This window comes from Callorhinus ursinus, unplaced genomic scaffold (genome assembly GCF_003265705.2).
Source record: "Callorhinus ursinus isolate GAN/ISIS: 27379988/994484 unplaced genomic scaffold, GSC_fseal_2.0 scaffold33, whole genome shotgun sequence".
Taxonomy (NCBI): domain Eukaryota; kingdom Metazoa; phylum Chordata; class Mammalia; order Carnivora; family Otariidae; genus Callorhinus; species Callorhinus ursinus.
The window spans coordinates 838597-850859 of NW_027397095.1; the positions used below are offsets into that span (position 1 = coordinate 838597).

The 12263-nt window shown below is 47.9% G+C and overlaps 1 protein-coding gene across 1 annotated transcript in view; it reads right to left on the reverse strand.

Moving 5' to 3' along the window:
* Positions 1 to 2364: 2364 nt before the first annotated feature.
* HPRT1 (hypoxanthine phosphoribosyltransferase 1) overlaps positions 2365 to 12263 on the reverse strand; it is a 52611-nt gene continuing 42712 nt past the window's right edge. Inside the window, exon 9 of the mRNA XM_073879116.1 lies at positions 2365 to 2460. Within this exon, the coding sequence (XP_073735217.1) occupies positions 2401 to 2460 (60 nt within the window). The 3' untranslated portion in view covers positions 2365 to 2400. The remainder of the gene's footprint in view (positions 2461 to 12263) is intronic.

Genomic DNA, 12263 nt, shown 5'->3' on the forward strand with positions numbered 1-12263 from the left:
GTGCCCCCCTCAAAAAATTAAATTCTTATATACACTCTTTCTCAGGAAGCTACTGGAGGATGTATGCCACCCAAACAAAGAAGAGAGACTTCAGCTTCTGTAAATGGCAGACTAGGTAATGTGGACCAACACTCCCACTGGAGACATCAAAGAAGGTGGACAAAATAATTTTAGTGAAAAAGTAGTGAGCCAAGATCCGGGAAAGGACAAGAACCCAGTGAGATGAGAACAGCTCTTCGGGTCACTTCGGCTCAGAGAAATTTTTTCCAATCAGGAAGAAGCAGCTGAGAGATCAAGTGCTTCTGGTGGCCTCCCAGGGACAGGGAAAAAAAGTCAGAGTCCAGGGTCAGGCCAAAGTAAAGACCCCGTTAACCACTGCTTGCCTTGGACTGGTATCTTGAAAAGCTGTGCCCTAGCAGTAAGAATGAATGGGATACAAATCATATCTCACGCGCATTGCAGCCTGCCTCCCGCTCATCTGTGTAACCCAGAAAAATCTCACACCCCGAAATCAGGTTAAGTTTACTTCAGATAGCTAGGAGCCCCAGGCACCTAGGGAAAACAAATCAAAGTCTTCTTTGGAGGAACAACAGTATCTTAGGCTTAAAATTATTTCTTTGAACTAAAATCTAATGTCCAACACAAAGACACATAAAAATTTAAGACACTACAAGCAAGAACCAGTAGAAATCACAGCCAATAGAAATAAATGCAGAAGAGTTTCAAATACCAGAATTTGTGAGCGTGATCGTAAAACAATGATGCTTATTTTGTTCAAGAAGAAAATGCCAAGCTTTCCAAATGTGGGGGTAATTGGAAAACAATAAAATGAGACATAGATTAAAAATGAAAGAAACCAAAGCGTGAGAGTAAACCGGTTAAGACAGAGATAGCGGATGCATCAAATAGGGGACACAACACAGAAGTACAGAGGGAATCCCTAAGGTGACAGGGGAGGAGCATGCCAGCATGCCAGCCGAGTGTGAAACCTTGAGAGCTCCAAGTTCAGATGGGGAGCTCCAAGTTCAGATGGGAGCAGGGGACGGAAGGCCTCCAGAAGGTTGTTTTCCAAGAGGAAAAGAAGTGGAACTGATAGGTTATCGCCTGGGCTGAAAGCTGTTTTACAAAGTGATTGGACATTATGAGAACACTTAGCCAAGGATTTGAAGAACTGAGTGAGAGAGAGAGAGAGAGAGAGAGAGAGAGAAAGAGAGAGAGGCAGAGGGGCGGGGGGGGGGCAGGCTATGGAAAATACTTAAAAGATTTTATTTTATTTATTTGTAAGTCTAATTTCTCACATAATTTCTTCTTTGGCCCATGGGTTACTTAGAAGTGTGTTTATTTACTAATATTGGGGAATTTCCTTCTCTCTCTGGGGTTAATAAAGTATCTCTTTCTAGGTTAACTATACACATCTTTCACTTAGAGAGTCTCTTTAGAGTCATACGTCACACCCGAAAACATCAAACTTCCAACTTTCCCCTTCTCGCTTTACATGTGACACGTCACAAATCTACTAAACCTTCCAACACAATAGTTAGTTCCATATACCTGCCCTCCTATTCTTGGTGCCACTTTGTCTTATCTTTTACTTCCACAACTGTTGTAAACCCCAGTGTACAGTTTTTGTTCTTTCCATTAGAGAGTTGTTTACCTTTTAAGTCAGCTACAATAAGAAAGCCTAACTTTTATTACTCACTGACTTGCTATTTCCAGTCTTCATCCCTTCTTGTACATCCGGGTTTCCTTCCGGCGCCATTTCTCTTTGGTCTGAAGGACACCTTTTAATGGTTTCTTTTTTTTTTTTTAAGATTTTTATTTATTTATTTATTTGTCAGAGAGAGAGAGAGAGAGAGAGAGAGAGAGAGCACAAGCAGAGGGAGCGGAAGGCAGAGGGAGAGGGAGAAGCAGGCTCTCCACTGAGCAAGAAGCCCGACGTGGGGCTCGATCCCAGGACCCTGGGATCATGACCTGAGCGGAAGGCAGATGCTTAACGACTGAGCCACCCAGGTGTCCCCCTTTAATGATTTCTGGTAATGAAGGTCTGCTGGTGACACATTTTCTCACCTTTGGTTTATCTGAAACTCTGTCTCTCACTCATCTGCGAAGGATCCTTTTGGATGGATATAGGTCCTTTTGGTCATGATCTCGGGGTGGTGAGATTGAGCCCTTTGTTGGGCTCCGCATTTAGCAGGGAGTTGGTTTGAGATTTTCTTGCTCCCTCTCCCTCTGCCCCTCCTCCCCACTCCCATCTCTCTCTCTCTCTCTCTCTCTCTCCCTAAAGTAAATAAATAAATCTTTTTTTTTTTTTTAAGAATTGTCATTTACTGACTACCTACCCCATGTTATTGGAAGTGGACCCTCAGTGGAAGTGAGGGTGAGCATAGGAATCCAAATCTGTCAGTAGACACATGTTGGTCGTCTCATGCAGTAGCCTGGAAATGTGTATGACACACAAACCTAAGCAAAAAAAAAAAAAAATGTCATGGTAAATTTAAAAATTGGTTTAAATTAGGATTAAAAAAAAAACACTGCACTTCTGATTGCATTTGAATGATTCACTTCCTAATTTTCTGTATTTCTCACATTTTAAAAAATCAGCATTAAAAACTATAAGAGCACAAATCGAGGCTTTCTTCTTGATATAATCAGAATGATTGAAAAAGAATGATTGAAAAGGGGGGAAAATGAGAGAGCATAAGCTTCCTTTTTAAAATTACTCCCTTTCTCTGTTTCAGCTGCGATAAAACTAGTTTCATTTTTTCTGATTATATACATTTAGATATATACATAAAAGTTCAAGAACCAAACAAGCAACCTGATTAAAAAATGGGCAAAGGACTTGAATAGACAAGTCTCCAAAGAAGATATACCTTTAAATAACCAATAAGCACATGAAAAGATGCTCAGCATCACTAATCATTAACAGAAATGCAAATCAAAGCCACAATGAGAGACCATTTTATACCCAGCAGGATGGCCATTAACAAGAAAACAGGGGTGCCGTGGCTGGCTCAGTCGTAGAGCCTACAACTCCTGATCTTAGGGTTGTGAGTTCGAGCCCCACGCTGGTGACAGAGCTTACTTAAAAAATTTTTAAATATTACAAAACAAACCAGACAACAACAAGTGTTGGTGAGGATGTGGAGAGAACGGAACACTTGTGCTTTGCTGGCGGGCGTGTAAAATGGTGTAGTCACTGCAGAAACCAGCATGGCTGTTCTCCAAAAAAATTAAACATTGCATTATCATATGATCCAGCAATTCTGCTTCTGAATATATACCCAAGATAATTGAAAGCAGACTCAAATAGATATTCATATACCCATGTTCACAGCAGCCTGATTCACAGTAGCCAAAATGTGGAAGCCACCCAAGTACATTAATTTGCTAGGGCTGCCATAACAAGACTACAGACTGGGTAGCTTAAACAAGAGAAATTTATTTCCTTACAGTTCTGGAGACTGGAAGTCCAAGACCAAGGCGCCAGCACGGTTGATTTTTCCTGAGACTTCTCTCAGTGGCTCGCAGATAGCTACCTTCTTGCCACGTCCTCACGTGGCCTTTTCACACATCCTTGGTGTTGCTTCCTTTTCTTATAAGGACACCAATCCTATTGGACTAGGCCCCCACCCTTATGACCTCACTTAACCTTAATTACCTCTCCAAAGTCTTATCTCAACTACAGTCACACTGGGGGTTTGGGCTTCAGTATGGATCTGGCGGGGGGGGGGGGGGCAATTCAGTCCATAGCACCAAATGTTCATCGATGGATGAATAGATAAAAGGAAATGTCATAGACACATGAAATTCTGACACACGTGACAACGCGGATGAATCTTGCAGACATTACGTGAGGTGAAATGTTGGTCACAAGGGGACAAATATTGTATGATTCCACTTCCATTTAAGTTCCTAGAGTGGTCACATTCACAGAGACAGAACGAAGAGTGGTGGCTGCCAAGGGGCTGGGGACAGGGAGGAGGAATGGGGAAGGATTACTGGGAATGGGTACAAAGCGTCAATTTTGGAAGATGGCAAAAGCCACTGAATTGGAGACACCTGGGTGGCTCAGTCGGTTGAGTGTCTGCCTTCAGCTCGGGTCGTGATCCCAGGGTCCTGGGATCGAGTCCCGCATCGGGCTCCTTGTTCAGCGGGCAGCCTGCTTCTCCCTCTGCCTCTGCCTGCCGCTCCCCCCTGCTCGTGCTCTCTCTGACAAGTAAATAAATAAAATCCTTCTTTAAAAAAGCCACTGAATTGTATACTGAAAAATGTTTAAAATGGTAAATTTTATATTATATATGTTTGCACAACAGAAGCACTAGAACCCCCCTCCCCCCGAGATAATAATCATTAACATTTGGGGAACTCAACTTTTCATGCCTCTTTTTCTACACTTAATGTATACACATATCACATGCTGTTTTTTTCTTTTTCGTCCTTGTACAAGGCCTACTAATTTTAGGATGGTTTTATTAGATTTCAAGTGTCTTAGAGAATCATATTTCAAATATAAAGCATACAGAATCATGTATACCCACCTGTGTACCCACCACTCAGGCGTCACAAATTTTACCCTTCCCCACGCTTGCTTGAGATCTTTTATAAAAGTCTTTTTGATGATGTGATATTTAGGACCTACAATATTATATATGAAATGTGCCCACAAAATAAAAATGCATACTTGAGAACCCACAACACACAGCCTCAGCGTTAGGCCCTTAAGGGTACCTTTGAATCTACCTGTGTTCCTCCCCCAAGAAACGCTACCCTGACTTCTGGGTTTATTATTCCCTCGCTCAAATACCTTGTCACTTAGATATACAGCTCTATTCTGACCACCTTTTGCTGCCTAAGAAACTACCTCTAAACTTAATGACTTAAAGCATCAACCATTTAATTACATCTCATGACTTTATGGGTCAGGAATTCAGGCAGGGTTCAGCTGGGTGATTCTTTTATTTCACATAGCAGATGCGCTGGTCTGGAAGGTTCCGCGTGGGCTCCACTCAAGTCTGGAGACTTGGTGGGGCTGGGTAGAAGACTGAGTTCAGCTGGGACTGTTTATTGGGAGCTTCCAGAATGACCAACTCTGGGTAGTCGAATTTCTCATATGGTGGCTCAGGACTTCCAGAGCGTTCCAAGAGAGCCAAACAAGGCTGGAAAGCCTCTCCTAACAGCCTCGCAAGTCCTAAAACGTCACTTCTACTGCAGTCAATTGTCAACTCTCAAAGGCCAGACTGGATTCCGGGGGAGGGGAGTTTGCTCCACCTCGTAATGGGAAGATTAGGAAAGAATTTTTGGCCATCTCTAATCTAGCACAGCCCCTGGATAATATATTTTTTAGTCCTCTTAATGCCAGATGGTGGCAGGGGCCCTGTACATGCTGAGCATTCCACAGCAAATGTCCCCTTCTCAATTAGGTTATCCTGGTAACTTGTTTTTCTTCTTCTTTTTTTTTTTTTTTTTTTTTTAAGATTTGTAAGTAATCTCTACGCCGAACATGGGGCTCAAACTCACCACCCCGAGATCACATGCTCCACCAACTGAGCCAGCCTGGCGCCCCTCTTTCACCCTCTTAAAAAACAACTTATCATGGGAAATTTCAAACATATATAAAAGGGTAGAATAGTATTCCTGAACTCCGCATATACCCATCACCCAGCTTCAGTGATCATCAGCTCATGACCTATTTCCCCTGACTCCTGTATTTTTTTGAAACAAATCCCAGACATCGAGCTGTTTTCATCTGTAAAAAATTTAGTCTGTATTTTCTAAAAGATAGGACTCTTTTTTTTTTTTAACGTAACCACAATATATTATTCCACATTTTAGAGACCACAATAATTCCTTGGTACCGATGTATATTCGAGCCGGGGTTCACACTTCCAATTGTCTCACATCATAAATGTGTATTTTCAAGTTTACTTGAGTTGGGATCTAAATGAGGGTCCGTACATTGCTCCTGGTTGAGATTTCTGTCTCTCTTAATCTATAGGTTTCCTCCTTCATGTTTTTCCTTGCAAGTTATTTGTTGAAGAAACCAGGTTGTCTGCCCCATAAACAACTGATAGCATCTTCGACTCACTGAAAACCAGGAACATTTTTGGTTTATCAAAATTCACATTTTTTCCACATTCCCCATTTCTCACTCAACGAGCACAATCCTCCACTTTCTTGGCACTCGAGCGCACAGAGGTTGCTGGTTGCCTCCCTAGCACCGAATCCGGGCTACGTCCTCTTGACCAAGTTCTGAGTTTGTGCTATGTGTCCCAAGGGAAATGGACTCTAATCTTAGCTCCGGAAGTGGGCCTGATGGGCCAGAGGGCAACCCACCCCCCATCGCCAGTGACTGGCTACGGAATGGACATCTGAGCCTGTTCTGGCTCGTGAGACACCGGGAGGGATTTTTCACCACTGCTACAAGCAAGTTGACACAGAAGGCCGTTCTCAGTGAAGCTTGCCCCCCGCCCCATGACTACCGGCGGCCCTCACCCGGCCACAGGACGAGCGGCCTTTAGGACGAAGCTGGTCCAGAGCAGGCACGTGGGAGCCTGGCATCGTCCTGGAGCGGGGGATCACCCCGAGCGGGCTGGAGCTACTCCCGGCCTTCCCAGTTCTGTAGTTAATGCCGTTTACTGCGTAAGCCGGTCTGAGCAGGGCGATCTGACAGGAAGCCTAGATCATCCTAACAGATACAGAAGCCCTTAAAATGACCCCAGTCTACTCTGCTGGCTTTCTCTCTTATCGCTCCCCTCGACATCCTCTCTGCCACAGCCAAAATAGACTCCTCACCATTTCCCACACTGCCCTGTGATTTGTTTTTAACCCATGCCTCTGCCCAAGCAGATCCTTTGGCTGAAACCTTTTCCCCAGCCTTCCTTCCTCTCTATCTACCTAGTCAAACCTTTCCCGTTCTCCAAAGTCATATTTCATTCATTTATTTTTTAAGATTTTATTTATTTATTTATTTATTTATTTATTTATTTATTTATTTATTCGTTTGTTTGAGAAAGAGAGAGAGAGAGAGAGAGAGCACAAGCTGAGGGGAGAGGGGCAGAGGGAGAGGGTGAAGCAGGCTTCCCTCTGAGCAGGGAGCCCCGATGTGGGGCTCCATCTCAGGACCCGAGGATCATGACCTGAGCCGAAGGCAGACACTTGACCCACTGAGCCACCCGGGCGCCCCTCCAAAGCCATATTTTAAATGCTGCTTCTCCCTGAAGCTTCTTTCAGAAGGTCCCCCTGCCTCCCCCTCCTCGTTCTGAGTTTCCTTTGAATTCCCATTACATTAGGTGTACCCTCTTCTTCGGCCCTGAACGGAGCCTTGCCCTGCGTTGGGAACACTGGTAGACTTGCCCCTCTCCCCTCCTAGACCTGAAGCCCCTCGAGGGCGCGGACCATTGGCATTCAGCGCTATCCCTGAAATGCCCAGCACACAGCCCGAGACGCAGAAAGGCCCCATCATCACCTACCGAACGGAACAGCGACAATGCCAAGTGCGGATGCTCCTTGAACCGCTGTGCTCCCAGACAACTGTTTTCCATGAAGCCTCGGTGACCTCTCAAAGAAATTGCTAGGTTGCCAAATTTACAAGTAAGACGCATCAACACATTTTGGAAAACGGGGAGGGTGGACTCGACCGAGGGCAACGTCTTCCCCCCAGGTCCCAAGCAAAGGCCAGGTGGCCCCTCGTGGCCCTTCTCTAGCCACGCCGGAGCAGAACAAGGCTTGCGACAGTGAACAGAACGTTTTCAGAAAGGTGAACTTCAGACGTGCCGAGCTTTCAGGGAGACCCAGGATGAGGAGGGACCAGAGAATTTTAAGAAAAAGGTGGTCCCAGTGTTGGTCCTGGTGTCAGATCCCGGCTGGGGTAGCGGTTATGCGCCAGGATGTCAGCTCGGACAACGTCCTTACATCTGTGGGGCTCAATCCCCTCATCTAAGAAAATGGTGGTGATCCTAGGACCTACCTCAAGGGGCTGCCACGAAGGGGAATGTGCCTAGCCGTAGTATGTGCTCGGCACACACACGGCTGCCACGAGAAGCCAGGAAGATGATGATGGTCGAGTGGGCGGGAGCAGGAGCGGAAAGCTGAGGCAATGGGAACAGGACGAGGGGCCAAAGTATCTCCGAGCAGACCTTTCCGTATCGCTCTCGCTCTTATTACGATCCACCGTCAGACTCAATCACGACTAGGATGTGAGAGCCTAAATAAAATACACTAACAAATGAATCAAACTGCATGACAGGTGAATACCACAGCTGCGCTAAAAGGGAGGGAGAAGAAAATAATTCTGGAAAAAAGCATTTCGATCGGATACCGTAAGGCTTACGGCAAAAAAATGTGCCCACAGACACCGGGCTCTAGTTAGTCCGATCTGTCACAGGCACACGTAAGTCCTTCATCATACCGGGGTTGAACAAGCAAGTGAACGGAGCCAGAGTCTCCAAGTCGAAGCGAAGAGAAGTTCAGAAATCAGGCAAGGCGGCTAGAATGAATCCTGCGGTGTGGATGAGAGCAGCCTGCAGTGTGAACTCGTTCTTTTCCTACGTACACAGATGCAGAAATAGACACAGATGCGTGTGTACGTGTGCGAGGGCGCATGCTCCCTCCTCTAGCTCTGTTCCACCCGGAGGCCCCGGAAGCCAGGACGCCCCGACGGTGATGAGCGCCGCTAGCTGCCCCATCCAGGATGAACCCCTCAGGTCTTGCGGAGCTGGGGAAATGCGGAAGCCCTTGAGAAAGGGCAGGGCAACGAGGACACGGGGGCCGATGGGCAGATGCGGGATGAGCGCTCCGGACGACGCCCCGTGCGGGAGAACCGAACTGGTTCATGTTCACAGCTCTCGAATATTGTCACGACGAAGAAATGTCAGGAAAGGAAGTTCTACTGTAAAGCTATGGAGTTTGAAAGTCACTTCAGTCATGAATCATAATGAGGAGGCTCATTATGAAGTACACCCGTGTTGTGTTAAGAGAAAACTTGAAAGAATTTGGCAGTTTTTATCAGTAATGCTTGGAAGTTACAACTAATAATGAAAAACCATTAAAAAAGCATTACTCTTTCAAGTGGTTTGAGGGATCTATAAAATTCACATTTAAAAATGGCAAAGAGCATACACACAATCCTTCATGCCAGAGAGTTATTTTGTCTGAAGCTGCCCACGGGGTCGTAAAATAAGCCAGCAGAAAAATTCGGAGATCACATTGGAGGAACTCCGCAATTGTCTTTGAAAACGGTCCCCAGTGCTGGAGGAAGTCAGTGTACATTCTTAAAGATCAGCTGTGACCTCGAAAAGCTGTTTAATACACAAGTCATTTGGAACTATTCCCTTCAACGAGCTTAGTATTTTTCTCTGTGCCCTCAGTGTATTAGTCTGTAACTAAGAACCAGGCACTAAAGGTTAAGTGGTAATGGACGAAGAGGGCAGGTTCCGGAATAAGACCGCCTGGGTTCAAATGCCTCATCTGCCATGTCTAGCTGTGTGATCTTGGGCAAATTACACAACCTCTCTGGGCCTGCATTTCTTCATTTGCAAAATCAGGATGGTGAAAAAACATCTACCTCCTAGGGGTATCACAAAGGTTCGACAGTGCTTAGTATGCTTCCACTGCATGTGGTTAATAACCCAATCAATGTTAGCTAGTATTAGCAAGAAATAAAATTCTGCTTTTTTTTTTTTTTTTGTCTTGCACAACCCGAGAAAACGTTTTGCTTCTCATTCTGGGTAACTCAGATACCATTTTTAAATATTTTACTTGCTTTTTAACTTCCTATCATTTATCCAACGGATACTTCTTGAGCACCGTAGTTTGCCAGGCCCTCTGGTGGGTGTTGGGGACACAGCAGGGAAGAGGGGCAAGGTCCTGCCCTCACGGGGCAAGGGGGGGTCTATGAGGGAAGCCAGGAAAGAGAGAAAGAATGCCAAGATCCGCCGGGCAGGTGCTTATAAGGGACCAGCTCCGCCACAGATGCCAACCCCTAGGCGGCATAGAGAGAGCCGACTGCCGTTGGACCCAAGTCTCAGACAGCCCGGGAGCCTGCCGGGCGCAAGGAGAGGTGAGCGGCCGTGTGAGGAGCTGCTGCAAGGCTGTCTGTCGTCCCCCTCCCTCATCTCCGGGGTCTGCCACGAGGCAGCTTCCCATCCGCCTCCCTGGTTCGGGCTAAGCCGTGGGACCTCCGACTCGTCCCGAGCTCGGCGAGAGCTGCAGGCCACACATGTAGCCGGAGAACGGTGCCATCCCATGGGAGCCGCGCCGCTCTGGCTTAGGCTAAGGAATAAACCGGCCGCGGCCGCTCGGGTGGCTTCCTTCCCAGCCAAGCGCGTGGCAGAGTGGCCGCCGTGGCCGTTTCTGCCCTGTGGGGATCACATGAGCACCCAGCGGTGCTGAGGACCACGAGCAACCGAAACAGGTCACGGAGCGCGACCCTGAGGCTGTTAGAGGAGATCAGGGAAGGGTTCACCGGGGCAATCCGCGAGCCAGCCCGTCTGATCTGGGGGAAGTGAGTGACAGGCACAAGGAACAGCAGGAACGGAGGCCCTGAGGTAAGGGGGGGTGGGCTGGCAGGTCTGAGGAGCTAAAAGAAGAGCAATGTGGCTGAAGTGAAGTGAGCAAGAAGGACAGATGATGTGAGGTGGCCGGGGGTTAGTTCGTTCACAGGCGGGCTTGCAGGCCACACACTCTCTCGCTGTGTCTCTGTCAAATAAGTAAAATCTTTAAAAAAAAAATGCATTCATTCATTTGAGAGAGGGAACACAAGCAGGGGGAGTGGGAGAGGGAGAAGCAGGCTTCCCGATGAGCAGGGAGCCCGATGCAGGGCTCGATCCCAGGACCCTGGGATCATGACCTGAGCTGAAGGCAGACGCCCAACCGACTGAGCCACCCAGGCGCCCCTCCTGACTTCTATTTTTTTTTAAACATTTACAGTCTTTATTCAGCAATTATTATTCTGGAATGTTACCCAAAGGAAGTGATTCGAGGTTTCTTAGACATGTAAACTCCTAATTTTGTCTTTTTATAATATCAAAACTTCAGGAGGGTTTAAAATGTGTATATTAACTAGGATGCATGCAACCATTCAAAAACATAAATTCTATAACTAGAAAATTTTCATGATATAGTAAATGCAAATATTTAAGAAATTTTTTGTAGAAATATTATTTATCTGACTTCTATTTTTAAAAGAACATCATCCAAAAAAAGCAAGCAGACACCAAGAGTAGGAAAAGAAGGGCCTACATACAGCGCGGGGGGCGGGGGGGGGGGGCAGCGGGAAGGGGGCAAGAGCCGAGGCAGGGAGAGCAGCTGTGGGGGGCCGGCAGCCATCCCCGTGCTCGAGCGAAGGGAGTGGGGGGCCACTCAGCAAGTGAGCGGGTCCGGGCGAGCTCATTATGCTTACGGTGGTGGTGGTGGTGGTGGTGGTGCTGGTGGTGGTGCGGCCAGGGGGCCCCGCAGCAGCGAGGCGGGACCCGTACGCGATCCACCCTTGGAAGGACCTGGGCCTCCCCGCCCCCCAGTGGGGAGCCCCAGGGAGGATCTGAGCCAAACCGAACATCTTCCTTGGACTCGGACTGCTGCACCAGCCGGTGTGGGTGTCAGTCCGGCGGGCGGGGGACAAGGATGGGAACTGGAGATGTGACTGCAATCATCCGGGGAAGAAATGGCGGCCAATCTGTCCCTGGCAGCCTCCCCTCCGCTAACGTGACAACTGAGCCTCCGAGACGGTCCCTTCCGTGAAATGTGCTGTAAGCAAACGTAACGCATGTAAGGCGCTCGGCGCCACATGTGGCGCACAGTAGGCGACGGCCGTAAGCCCTGCCGGTGCCGGTCTGGCTCCCGAAGCCCCCGCCACTCTCGGAACTGCTCTTCGGCGTCCTCGCGCCTCGGAAGCGGCAAACAGAATCTTAATCCCGGCTCCCGACCTAACAGCCCTGCAGGGCCGCCGGCCGCAGAGCGCACGAAGCCCTGCTCCTCGGCCCGGCCCGGCACACCGCCTCCCGTCTCGGGCGCCGCCTCGCTAGCACGCGCGCGCGCACGCACTCTCCCCGGCACAGACACACGCGTGCGCACTCACACACACTCGCTCCTTGGGGCAGACATAAGCGTGCGTGCACACACACACACACACACACACACACACACACACACTCTCTCTCTCTCTCCCCAGCGCAGACACACACACAAGCACACACACTCCAGCACCAACACACTCTCCTGCGCTGGCACATACACACACACTTAAATACACTCTCCCTGGAGCT